General features: G+C 36.1%; 1 protein-coding gene across 1 annotated transcript in view; it reads left to right on the top strand.

Moving 5' to 3' along the window:
* The first annotated feature begins 2,237 nt into the window (after positions 1–2,237).
* Positions 2,238–12,642, top strand: part of LOC113760288 (pleiotropic drug resistance protein 3-like) — a 21,502-nt gene continuing 11,097 nt past the window's right edge. The window contains exons 1-20 of the mRNA XM_027302844.1: positions 2,238–2,620; positions 2,917–3,040; positions 3,675–3,760; positions 4,107–4,191; positions 4,709–4,868; positions 4,941–5,017; positions 5,652–5,705; positions 5,797–5,887; positions 6,104–6,405; positions 6,482–6,763; positions 6,921–7,234; positions 7,338–7,498; positions 7,594–7,697; positions 8,489–8,642; positions 8,978–9,054; positions 9,148–9,480; positions 9,576–9,866; positions 10,504–10,587; positions 10,687–10,820; positions 12,461–12,634. Coding sequence (XP_027158645.1) covers positions 2,238–2,620; positions 2,917–3,040; positions 3,675–3,760; positions 4,107–4,191; positions 4,709–4,868; positions 4,941–5,017; positions 5,652–5,705; positions 5,797–5,887; positions 6,104–6,405; positions 6,482–6,763; positions 6,921–7,234; positions 7,338–7,498; positions 7,594–7,697; positions 8,489–8,642; positions 8,978–9,054; positions 9,148–9,480; positions 9,576–9,866; positions 10,504–10,587; positions 10,687–10,820; positions 12,461–12,634 — 3,470 coding nt within the window. The remainder of the gene's footprint in view (positions 2,621–2,916; positions 3,041–3,674; positions 3,761–4,106; positions 4,192–4,708; positions 4,869–4,940; positions 5,018–5,651; positions 5,706–5,796; positions 5,888–6,103; positions 6,406–6,481; positions 6,764–6,920; positions 7,235–7,337; positions 7,499–7,593; positions 7,698–8,488; positions 8,643–8,977; positions 9,055–9,147; positions 9,481–9,575; positions 9,867–10,503; positions 10,588–10,686; positions 10,821–12,460; positions 12,635–12,642) is intronic.

The raw sequence follows: 12,642 nt of genomic DNA, 5'->3' as shown, positions 1-12,642 counted from the left end.
TTAAATTTTTTTAGGGATTTTCATGATGTTTATTTTGTAGGGTGATACGATTTAAGCAGTTGCATATTATAATGACATTCATGTCTTGAATGAAACTTTACAACTGTACTCGACCGTATTATATTGCAAAGCTACCGTTCATCGAGTCCTTAATGGCTCAATAATGCTTGGATCAATTCTTTTTGAGTTGACATTAAGACCGAACGCTTTTATTGAACTTGATGTTTCTGTTCTTGTAGTAGTAGAAGTATTTGTTTCTGCTACAGGTGAAGGGAGTTGCATGTAATGTATATTTGGGAGCTTGCATGTAATGTATATTTGGGAGCTTGCATGTAGGCATGCACATAGTATTTTGTGATCCAAGCTAATCTAGATTGATAGGAGAAGCTTTTCAGACGGCCAGGATGATTTGTTTTTTCGACATAATAAAAGTATGTTAATTTTAGATGCTATTATTCCTTGGTGCATTTTTTTTTCTGGGTTAACTATGGTTGACATATGTTCAGATAGATTACATTTATTAGCTATAGTTGGAGATCCTAAGTGCTTTTGTCAAATACATACAGCAAAAAAAATGATCTTGTGCATAAACAACAAACAAAAATGTACAAGAAACAATACAGCAAACATCTAATCTACGCAGCAAATTAAAGAGCAAGTCAAGAGAAATGTAGAAATGCATAAATGAAATTAGGAGGAACGTACTCAGAATTAAAACGCCGAATAAACAAAGAAATACTCATTTTGTAGCAAGAAACACTGGTCATTAATTTGCATCACACCACCACAAACAGAAAGAACCTCACTTAATAGGATTCATTGAGCTCCAATGAATAGAAAAGAACATTAACTCCAAAGCAGGCCAAAGGGAAAAAAGATGGTAGTTCAGAAAATGAGCAACCACCATAAAACAGAATTAGTTTATTGAAGTCGACGATAACAAAAAGCAATGAAATGCAATGGCTGTTCTTCTACTCAAATAAACCGAAAAGCAAATTAGTATTGCAATCTACACAAAGATTGCCTGTAATTCTAAGTAAAGAAAAGTGTGAATGTGGGGAAAAAAAAACCAGACGGACTGTATTATCAAGCAATTGAAGACGGAAGGAAAAAGAAGACGGAAGTCACTGTTCATCAAGCACATTGAAATCACATTGAAACCGGACTAAACTATTGCCCCTCATAAAGTGAATATTTACGCTGAAACCAGACGAAAGCGCAAAACAAGCAAAGGACAGCTGGCCAAATGTTATCCCAAGGAAAAAAGCCACCGCTTGAAATCATGTATCAGGAATTCATGCAAAAAAAGCCAAGTTCCCAAATCACCCCTCTAACAAGCAAAATTAACAAAGAAACCGGACAAAGTCTTTACCCTTCACAAAACCCATATTTACAATTAAACTGGCCAAAAAGCACTGTTCACAACCAGCATTGACGCTTTACTTATAGTTATGATATGATATACTCCGTTACAGAATCAATTAGGGAAGAAACCATTTTTAAGCGATTTGATTACATTTGAGTGTTGATGGTGCATCCCAACATTCATGCTCTTTCACTAATTGGTGCGGTCAAGCTCAACTCCATCTGCGAATTCAAACTTTTTGGCGGGTCATTCTTGAAATGTGTCCTTGTTGAAACTTGACTGGATGGTATCCTTACTTGTAGTTCTAAGGAATTTCAGGTGTTACATGGCCCAATGATTGAAGTTACGCAGGAACTCATCCATAATTATATATAAAGATTCCCAAGTTTTGTTAGACTAAAAGATGAATTATATTAGGATTTATGGACTGCTGATCCCAAGATAATATTCAATCTAAACAGGCCAACAATAACAGATTTGATAAGATAGTTGGAAGGCCTTATTCCTGCTTCAATAAGATTTCAAATACACCAAGGATTGACGGAGAAATGCCAGTCTTTGTATGGCGATGAGATGATTTAATTAAGATGTAAAGTCAAGTCAAGTCAAGTTTGTGGATTTGAATATTACTTTTATGAGGTTTTCATTGAAGAAACAGTCACAACTGATGAGTTTTTTGACAATGAAAACGTCCTTGTTTACAGAATGTTCATCTGGTAAGTGTCCTTCCGCAAAATGTTAAGATTGAGGTGTGATCATCTGTCATCAATTTTTGGAGGCAAGATTTTATATAAACTGGCTGACACACCAGCATTCTTATGTCTTCATCCCAGTGAATGTAGACTTGAGCATTGCAGAGAGCCGCAGAACTATGGCTCAGTTGGTAGAAACAGACGATATAGAGTCAGTAAGAAATGAGTTGTCAGAAGTGGAAAGAAGCTTGAGATTGTCATTGCGGCATCTAAGCTCTAGCTTCAGTAGTAGTTCAGTCTTGAGTACTGAAAGGGATGGTAATCTTAATGAAGAAATTGCATTGCAATGGGCTGCTATTGAAAGGCTGCCTACTGTTCAACGGCTCAGATCATCTTTGTTTGATCAGCCTGATGACAATGAAGCTGCAGGTAAAAGAAAAATGGCGATTGATGTTACTAAGCTCAGTGCTCTGGAAAGGCATATGTTCATTGAGAGGCTAATTAAACACATTGAGTATGACAACCTTCGGCTGCTGCAGAACATGAGAAAAAGAATGAACAAGTAATGTTTCTTCTCTTTTTTATGCAGAATAGCGAGGATTCTATAATTGATGTCAAATAAGTTAATGTAATACGTGCATGGTTAGTATCCTTTGTCTGAATATTGTTATGACTCTAAAAAGAACAAGCGAAAACCTCTAAGGATACAGTAAAACTGATCTGTTTGTAAGTTGTAGTTCTGGCTAACAAGGTTAGTGATTTATTTTTCAATAGCTAATGATTCTCCTTGTCATGTTAGATTATGTTTGAATATAGCTTTCAATGCCAAAAGTTACAGTTATCAATTGATTTTTGCAGAGTTGGTTTAGAATTTCCTTCAGTGGAAGTAAGATATAATGATCTACATGTAGAAGCTGTGTGTGAAGTAGTTGAAGGAAAGCCTCTCCCGACTCTTTGGAATTCCTTTAAAAGCAGTCTTCCGGTAAGTATATGTTCGGCTTCTGTTTTGCTGCTAGTTCGTCATTTTACAATAGTGTCCTAAGGTTGCATCTTTGATTTGACTCAGTATTTAACTCAATGCTGAAAGAGAACTTGATAAACAAACTTTCTGTACAAATTTTCAAGTCAGGAGAATCTAATGATTAACTTTAGGATGTAACAATGTTTCTATTCTTTCTCGACTAAATTACATTAGAGTGGCATTCTAGCTAATCTGAAAACGAACTTTTAGGGTGTGATGTTAAAATATTTTTTCATTACTAGCCTGTGGTTCGATTTGCCCAGGACATAAACAGTCATGGATATTTATGGGACGGGATTGATTGAGCAGCAGCCTTAGATCACACTCAAAAGGAATATTAATACATTTGATCCACATCATGGCATCAATTCAAAGCTGTAGACGTTTGCATCTATCTATCACAGAACAAAAATTAACATTCGTTCCAATTTCAGTAGCTCTTACAAATAAATATCTTGATTGTGTCCTTTGCTTAACTAGAATGAGGATATACTTATTTAATGCCCTTGAAGTATTAAAGCATCATTCCAGCAGTTTTTCTGAGTTATATATGCGGCTCCCTTATAAGCTAATAGTGATTTATTCCCATCAACAGGATGTTACAAGGCTTCCAGGTCTTGAGTCACGAGTATCAAAGATCAGTATCATTGATGGTGTTAGCGGTATCATTAAGCCTGGAAGGTATGCTAACAAAACTTTTCTCTTAGTCAGTTCATAGAATTTTCAAGCCGTTAAGAATATTGTAGTTATTTTCAGAAATTTCGGGCAATTCTAAAACATTATTCTGACATTAGAGTCTTGTCTCTTTGGCCTGTTAATGTTTGCTTCTGTGTGCATCCCGTATCTGTTACATATTTTCATGCTACTACAATTTCTGTTGTTTTTTTTTTTATTATGTTCAAAGTCACTGATATGCGTTCAACTCTTCACTGTAACCTTTTGAATTTTATTTACATATCTTGTCTTATATATGTAAACTCCTGATGCAGCAGGATATGGTACTTATATATGTAAGTTCTAAATGCAGAATGACTCTCCTGCTTGGTCCTCCAGGATGTGGGAAGACCACACTATTAAAGGCACTTTCTGGAAATCTTAACAAATCACTCAAGGTCCTCACATGCTCTATGTTTCATCTCAACGGATATTGATATAGTACTCATTCTTTTTGTTGAAACGATATAGCAACTCGGGAGACAAAGACGAGATCCTGTTTTTAGATCTCGATGATTCTAAAAATTACGTGTGGGGGGGTTAAAAAAGAAAAAAGATCTATTTGGAAGATAGACATGTTATGAACAATGACATTTATAGTCTATCTTGGCTTTGAATAACTTATAAACTTCGAGCATTCATATATGTTTGCAGAGGTATTCTGTTCTGTAGTAATTGATTTAATTGATTCAAAGGCTATTATAATGCTGTAAAAGCTTTTAGAACCTTGTTGATGAAAACTAGCAGTAGGATTCTCAAGTGCTAGGGACAGAAGGAATTTGGCTTATTAGGATCATTCAGAGTCCATCGCACAGATGTTCTCTTGCTTTTCCTTTAAACTGACAAGCATAGAAGTTTTGACAGTGTAAGAGCTCAGTGCATAGTATCTATAATCAAAACTCTGCTTATTAGCAGGTAACTGGGGACATTTCGTACAATGGATACAAATTAACAGAATTTGTGCCTCAAAAAACTTCTGCTTACATAAGCCAGTATGATCTGCATAATGGTGAAATGACTGTAAGGGAAACGGTTGATTTCTCGTTGCGCTGTCAAGGTGTTGGAAACAGAGCAGGTATGCCCCTTTAGATAGATATGTTATACTATGCTGATGAGAAAATTACTTATGGCTTTCAATCTTGTAAAGAGATAATGACTCAGCTGAGTCGACGGGAGAAACAGGCCGGAATTCTTCCTGATCCAGATATTGATACCTACATGAAGGTAGTTTTGGAATCTGATTGTTCATCTGTTAGGAAATTGGCTTAATTTCTTTTAGACAGGTTTCTTATAGAGACTGAAGTGGTATATGCAAGGTAGTTTTGGAATCTGATTGTTCATCTGAAGTAATACTTAGATATCCAAGCGCAGCACGTTTCTATAGCTCATTATAGAGACTGAAGTGGTACTTAGATATACGCATGCCAGAAATACTTTAGGTAATATAGGAATGTTTTCCAACTGGGATGCAAATGTTGTTCTCCTCAGGTGACAGATTTAATGCATGATAGAGTTGCCTGGCAATTATCTCTGTTTTCAACCATCGTCTTTCAGCACCTATATTGTAACACAGTTCACATCTGCAATAATTAGTTGGCCTGTATCCATTTTCTTTCATGCTAATGAATGTAAGCTTAGTTATTTAAACTGTGATAAAAATATGATAGATCTTCCCCCCCCCCCCCCTTCTTATTCAGCTATTCTGAAGTGTTATTCTGATAATATCTTCAACAACTAGGCTCGCTGACAAACTTATACAGGGACAAAAACAAACACACACACACACACACACACTCATTACCTCCTTCCTTTCAGTCTGTCAATTTAAGCTCATCTTTAACTTATGGTTATTTTACAGGCCAGTTCTGCTGAGGGACAAAAGACAACGCTCCAAACAGACTACATTCTAAAAGTATCACTCCTTAAAGGTTTTTTTTTTGGAAATTTAGATACAAAATCCATTCTATGTTACTACGTTCATGATTGTGCATCTTATTTTTCAGATACTTGGAATTGATACTTGTGCTGACACACTAGTAGGAGATGCGATGAGGAGTGGTATCTCTGGTGGTCAGAAAAAGAGATTGACAACTGGTATTTTTGTTACTAAAAAGGAGATTGGGAAACATGTTTTTGAAGCAAGCAAAATAATATTTAGAAAAATTTTGGTATCCAAACACACCCAATGTTACCGTATTCAGCAACTTGGCTCATAAGTTGAGACAAGTACAATAAGAATGTTTCCACGCTTCCAGCTGTAGCAGCTAAAGTGTGAAAGGAACATTTGATGATAAATATTCTATTATGCAGGGGAAATGATAGTTGGCCCTACAAGAGCTTTGTTCATGGACGAAATATCAAATGGATTGGATAGTTCAACCACCTATCAGATTGTTGCTTGCTTTCAGCAACTAGCACATATCCTAGATGCTACCATACTCATTTCACTTCTTCAGCCTGCTCCAGAAACATTTGATCTCTTTGATGATATCATCTTGATGAGTGAAGGAAAGATTGTCTATCATGGACCTCGAAGCACTGCTGTAGAATTTTTTCAGAGTTGTGGATTTAGGTGTCCTGAAAGAAAAGGAGTAGCAGACTTCCTACAGGAGGTAAACACGTGGTGGCATTCATGTTCTTTTCACCACATTGCAGTTTCCTCAAACTTACTTGTTCAATCCTTTATAGGTCATTTCAGAAAAGGATCAAGCACAGTACTGGTATTCTACTGAAGAAACTTACATTTATGTCTCTCTTGATGCATTTTCAAGAAAATTTAGAGAATCTTCTCACGGCAAGAAGCTAACAAAACAACTATCAGCAACATTAGTGAAGTCCAAGAGCCGCAAGGATGCTATGAATTTTACAGCATATTCGCTTCCTAAATGGGAGCTTTTTAGGGCTTGTCTATCAAGAGAATTCTTGTTGATGAAAAGGAATCGCTTTGTCTACATTTTCAAGTCCGTTCAGGTTAGCCAAAACACATTTATTATTGTTTCTTCACCATGGTTTGCCTTTGAAAATGTGCTCCTTTTTAACTTGTATTAACTGTTTATAAAATTCTCGGTTCTTCTGTTGATATTCTTTTCAAAGTATGATAAAAGTATTCAGTACTTTTCTTTTGCAGCTTTTCATTTCAGCATCTATCACAATGACAATATTTTTGCGGACAAGGATGGGCCTTGATCTTCTTCATGCAAACAAGTACATGGGAGTTTTGTTCTTTGCAGGTGGCGTTCTTGTTGTTGATGGACTTCCAGAGTTGTCAATGACTGTTACAAGACTTGCAGTTTTCTACAAACAGAGAGATCTACTCTTCTACCCAGCTTGGGCTTATGCAATTCCAAGTGCCATTCTGAAGCTTCCGCTCTCATTGTTGGAAGCTGTAGTTTGGACATGTTTGACTTATTATGTCATTGGATACGATCCTGAGGTAGGAAGGTAAGTGACATGGTACAAGGCCTAGAAGCATTTGAGTTTTGCTGAATCATTGACTGAATGGAAGTGCTTGATTATTCTCTAACTGAGTGCCAGTATTTCCCAGGTTCTTTCGCCATTTAATTTTATTATTTGCTCTTCACATGGCATCGATATCCATGTATCGGTTTGTTGCATCTGTATGCCGAACCGTGGTTGTTGCCTCGATGGTTGGTCTCTTAACACTGTTATTGGTCTTTCTCTTCTGTGGCTTCATAATCCCCAGGCGTAAGATTTTTTGCACTTTTTTATCTCATTCCAGTGTTCTGAAACTAACTTTAAGAGGGAAAAGTGGTCGAATTGACAAGTTTTTTTTATTGCAGCCACCATGCCAAATTGGCTAAAGTGGGCATTTTGGGTTTCTCCACTGTCGTATGGTGAGATTGGCCTTACTCTAAATGAATTTCTTTCCCCACGTTGGAAGAAGGTAACCATTCATGTCAATGTATTAAGGACATTAGTTTTGCATCGAGTTTCTTGACAACAAATGAGTGCTTACTTGAGTTCGTTTCAAACTCATGTATCTAATCCAGGGCTATGGTTGGGCATTTTTTGTCCTGAAACATGGGAGGCTAAACACAAGCTGAATGCTAGTTACACAAGCAGCTCTTTTGGTTTTACCTTTTTGATGCTGCAACTCACATTATATATATATATATATATATATATATATATATATATATATATCCTTAATCAAGACATAAAGAACCCGAATTAGGGTACTAGTTAATATTACAAATTAATGTTCCTCGCATGTAAGACTGGTTTTTTTGCCTCATGCTACCTAGCATAACTCACTATAAGGGTTTAGAAAAGAATGAAAAGTACTGATCTTCTGCAGATATTCTAATTTGGCTACTCCAACTTCTGACAATCTTGTATTCAGAGTGCTTATTATTCATCTGAAATTACCGCTTACAGAAATTTTGCATCCATAGTAGCACTTTTCTGTCCTTTTCCTTGATAATTTTTCGGGTTACTTCTCCCTGAATGGTGTTGAGCTATAATTCAGTTTATCATACGCATCAAAAACTATCCTTTGACCTTTAATGATAGATCAGGGCTACCTTTTGGATGAGAAAACTGTCATTAGCATATGTCTATGGAGTTACCAGCCTTGTTATGACAACCTATTTCACTATCCGTTGTATGTTTTATGTTCAAACTTTGCTTTTTATTTTCTCTTTTCATGATTGTTTTAATTTCATGCCTGCATAGATGCTTCCAACAAATACCAGTGTTGGACAAGAAACGCTTGATGCCCGAGGATTGAACTTTGATGCATACTTTTTCTGGATTTCACTTGGTGCTTTGTTCGGCTTCACTTTACTGTTCAATCTTGGTTACACTTTGGCCTTAACATTTTTAAACCGTAAGTTCATCTAACTGACAGTTTCAAGCCTGATATGTCAAATTACTGCATAATCAGCTTGTCATTTTCTGGGACGCTTGCAGCTGTTAGTCCTCGTGCTATCATATCTAGAGAGAAGTACTTTCAAATACAGAGAATTAAGAAACTGGATGTTAATCATGGTATAGCGCATGCAGAGGAAAAATTAACAGATCCTGCCCGTGCTACAGCTACAGAATCTCAAAATGGTGGGTTTTAGCCAATTACTTCCACTATTTTGCAGTTGCGACTGTACAAGCTGCTCTTCGTACTGAGCATATTTTCTAGAACTAAAATCGGTTCCTTACCCTGTTCAGCAGGAAAAATGGCTTTACCTTTTGAGCCACTAACTGTGGTGTTCCAAGATTTGCAGTACTATGTTGAGACTCCTTTGGTAATTGCAACTGTTCTTATCAAACTTTGGATTCCCTTAGGCTGTTAAGTTGGGCCAATTATATGAATTAATTCCCTGCTCATCTGGTTTCAGGCTATGAAAGAGCAAGGTTTCCCAGAGAAAAGGCTCCAACTTCTTTGTGATATTACAGGGACCTTCAGGCCTGGTGTTCTTACAGCACTTATGGGAGTCAGCGGAGCTGGAAAAACAACTCTTCTTGATGTGCTTGCTGGTAGAAAAACTAGTGGGTATACAGAAGGAGAGATAAAAATTGGAGGGTTTCCCAAAGTTCAAAGGACCTTTGCTCGAATCTCGGGTTATTGTGAGCAAACTGATATACATTCCCCTCAAATTACTGTAGAAGAATCAGTCCTTTTTTCTGCTTGGTTACGACTTCATCCACAGATAGATTCGAAGACTAAAATTGTATGGTACCACCTTCAAAAAAGTTGGTTAATTTGCTTAAATTGTTCGGTCTGCTGTTCACAAATTAATTTTAAAATGTGGCGTCATATCTGTAGGATTTTGTGAAAGAGGTCCTTGAGACCATTGAACTTGACGGGATAAAAGATGTTCTTGTGGGCATTCCAGGCGTTAATGGCTTGTCAACTGAGCAACGCAAGCGGCTCACAATTGCAGTGGAATTTGTTGCTAATCCATCAATTATCTTCCTGGATGAACCTACAACTGGATTAGATGCAAGAGCAGCTGCTATTGTAATGCGAGGTGTTAAGAATGTTGCTAGTACAGGAAGAACGATTGTTTGCACCATCCACCAACCAAGCATTGACATATTTGAAGCATTTGATGAGGTGAGCATCTACTGAAAAATGACTGCAAATGTTTAGCCAACATTTGGGGTTGTCATTGCTCCTAAATAAGATCTAACAATTGAGAATAGATTCAGAAAAAGAAAATGCAAACTGAAATTTGGGAAAGCCTCCTGAATTGATATTAATATCCGTACTCAAGATGGCATACATATTTTAGAACTTCTTCATGGAACAAAAGGTGGTAGCCAGAAGCATTGCTTGGCGGACTTATTACACATCATTCCTGAGTATGTCAAAAGTGATAAAGATTTAGTAGTTGCTGAATCATGTTTTTTGAAGATGTAAACATGAACGTAAAGCTGTTTATAAAAAGCTAACCAGGAAAAGCACTATGGCCTGGAATTTCTTTTGTATAGGTCAGTAATGTGTTTGACTTGATTAATGGCTTAACTTCTTGGTTTTCCAAGATCTGCAACTATTCAATTTATGTAGCATTGTCAATGTTTTTGCATCTCATGGTTGGATAAGATGAAAGGGTCTTGCCTAATGATTGCAGCGTCCAAATCTCTTATATTACATGCCATGTTTGATTATAACAAATCACCAGTCTTCCGCTAAGTACTTTATGAACATCACAATCAGAACAATTATGAACTTTGCTTCCAACATATTGCAGTTAATTCTTCTTAAATCTGGTGGACGTATGATCTACAGTGGACTGTTGGGTCGAAACTCTAGTGAAGTCATTGATTACTTTGAGGTCAGTTTCCAAAATGGGAAGCCACTTTTTGGATGTTGAGTTTTATATTCTTGACGATACATTTTTATGTGTCATCTGATTGAATGGACTATCTAACAGGGTATCCCAGGTGTGCCAAAAATAAGGAATAATTATAATCCAGCAACATGGATGTTAGAGGTCACTTCAACATCTTCAGAAGCTGAGCTTGGTGTAGACTTTGCTGAGATCTACAAGCATTCTTCTTTGTATGAGTAAGTACAATAAACTAATTCGTATGCCTGGACTTTTACCACTATACTGTGAACCGTGAACAATGTGTATTTGCTGCAAAACAACAGAACAGTGATAAGATTTTTGAATGGAAAACTGCAAAACTTTAAAGTGAATCACTTTATCTTAGATGACTTTAGGCATTGGTCCTGTAATTGCTATCTAAACAGTGTCTAGGTGGACGAGTTTGGATGATTTCCATCAGGAAATAGCTCGCCTATTCATAAAGTTGCTACCTATTAAGTCACATCCTGATAAACCTATTCGTCATTGACGTGCTTGCCTTTTTTACTCAGTAAAGTGGGTAAAATACTTATATTAAAGGGCAAATTACACTTTATCCTCCTATGATTTAGTATTTTATTACTTAACTCCATGTGGTTTCAAAAACTATACATAACACCCTCATGATTTGGATTAAAATGTTAAAGTGACGGAATTTGTAATCCATAACGGAATCAACTAAAATGTCAAAAATACCCTATATAAAGTTAAAAATGATTTATTAACCACGGGGGATTATGTATATATATATATTGAAAACTATAAGAGGGTTATATAGTAAAATACTAAACTATAATGGGGTAAAATATAAAATCATATGGGGTTAGAGTGTCATGCATATTATGTTTATATATTTTGGTCACTTTAGCTATTTTAGTTTTTAAACAAGGGTAATTTCAAAATTTTCATAGGTTCCGTTATGAATGATCATTTCTATCACTTTGACACTTTAATCCAAATTATAATGAGGTTATATATAGCTTTTAAAACTACGAGGAGATTATGTGAAAAGTAGCTATACCACAAGGGATAAAGTATAATTTGCCCAATATTTAAAGTAAGGCTGGCTTACAAAATTACAGTATGTGCTGTTTTGTTACCGAAAAATGATATCAAATTTTTTCAAATAATATTTCGCTTACATCATAAACACATTTGTCAACCGATCTTTTTATATTTTCAATCACCTTTTATCTTATATGCATCACATCCCAAAAAATGCTATAGTAATTGTTTCAAATAATACTCTATCCAAATAGTATTATTCCACTTTTAATTAGTAATCCCACAAATAGATGTTTCAAGAAATGTGGCATCTTTAACGAGGTTAGGGAGGCTACTGCATCCATATGAGAGCCACTGCGTCATTCTCTTTTACCAACCCAAGACTAGAGTTTTTAGATAGCTTCCAATTTATGCTTGTTTAAATTCGGTGTACATCTTCTTCCTTGTTTTCACAAGATTGTCACTCTACTAGTCTAACTAAATTCTCTCAGTAAGTAAAATCATGGCCCATTTGGTAGCACTTAGAATGTTAATAGTTCAAACTGAAGAATTTGCATATCATACTTCCAAGTGATGTGGGGTTCAGCATATATTCCTACCTGCTTTATTGGAATAAATGAAGATAAACATAACATGGAGTGGGACGTAAAGCAAAACCACCAAACAGGACAACATGCGAACTTAACTTACTCTAGATACATCAAAACATTAAACTCATCACAATGATGAAAAAACACTTGAAAACTTGAATCTCTTTCCAGTGTCATTGATCTCAGAATGCTCCTCAAGAGTAACATTGCTTCTTTATTCCTTCTTTTCTTATTGGTCATAGGATTAACAAAGAACTTGCGAATACCCTGAGCACGCCACCTATTGGTCATAAAGCTTTGGATTTCCCAACGCACTTTGCACAAAATGGTTGGATTCAGTTCAAAACTTGTCTCTGGAAACAACACTGGTCTTACTGGAGAAGTCCTTCTTACAACTGGACGCGCTTCTTATTCATGTTTATTA

Source organism: Coffea eugenioides, chromosome 2 (assembly GCF_003713205.1).
Source record: "Coffea eugenioides isolate CCC68of chromosome 2, Ceug_1.0, whole genome shotgun sequence".
In the NCBI taxonomy this organism is placed as follows: domain Eukaryota; kingdom Viridiplantae; phylum Streptophyta; class Magnoliopsida; order Gentianales; family Rubiaceae; genus Coffea; species Coffea eugenioides.
The sequence above is the reverse complement of the archived record's forward strand: the minus strand, read 5'-3'. Positions and strand labels throughout refer to the sequence as shown.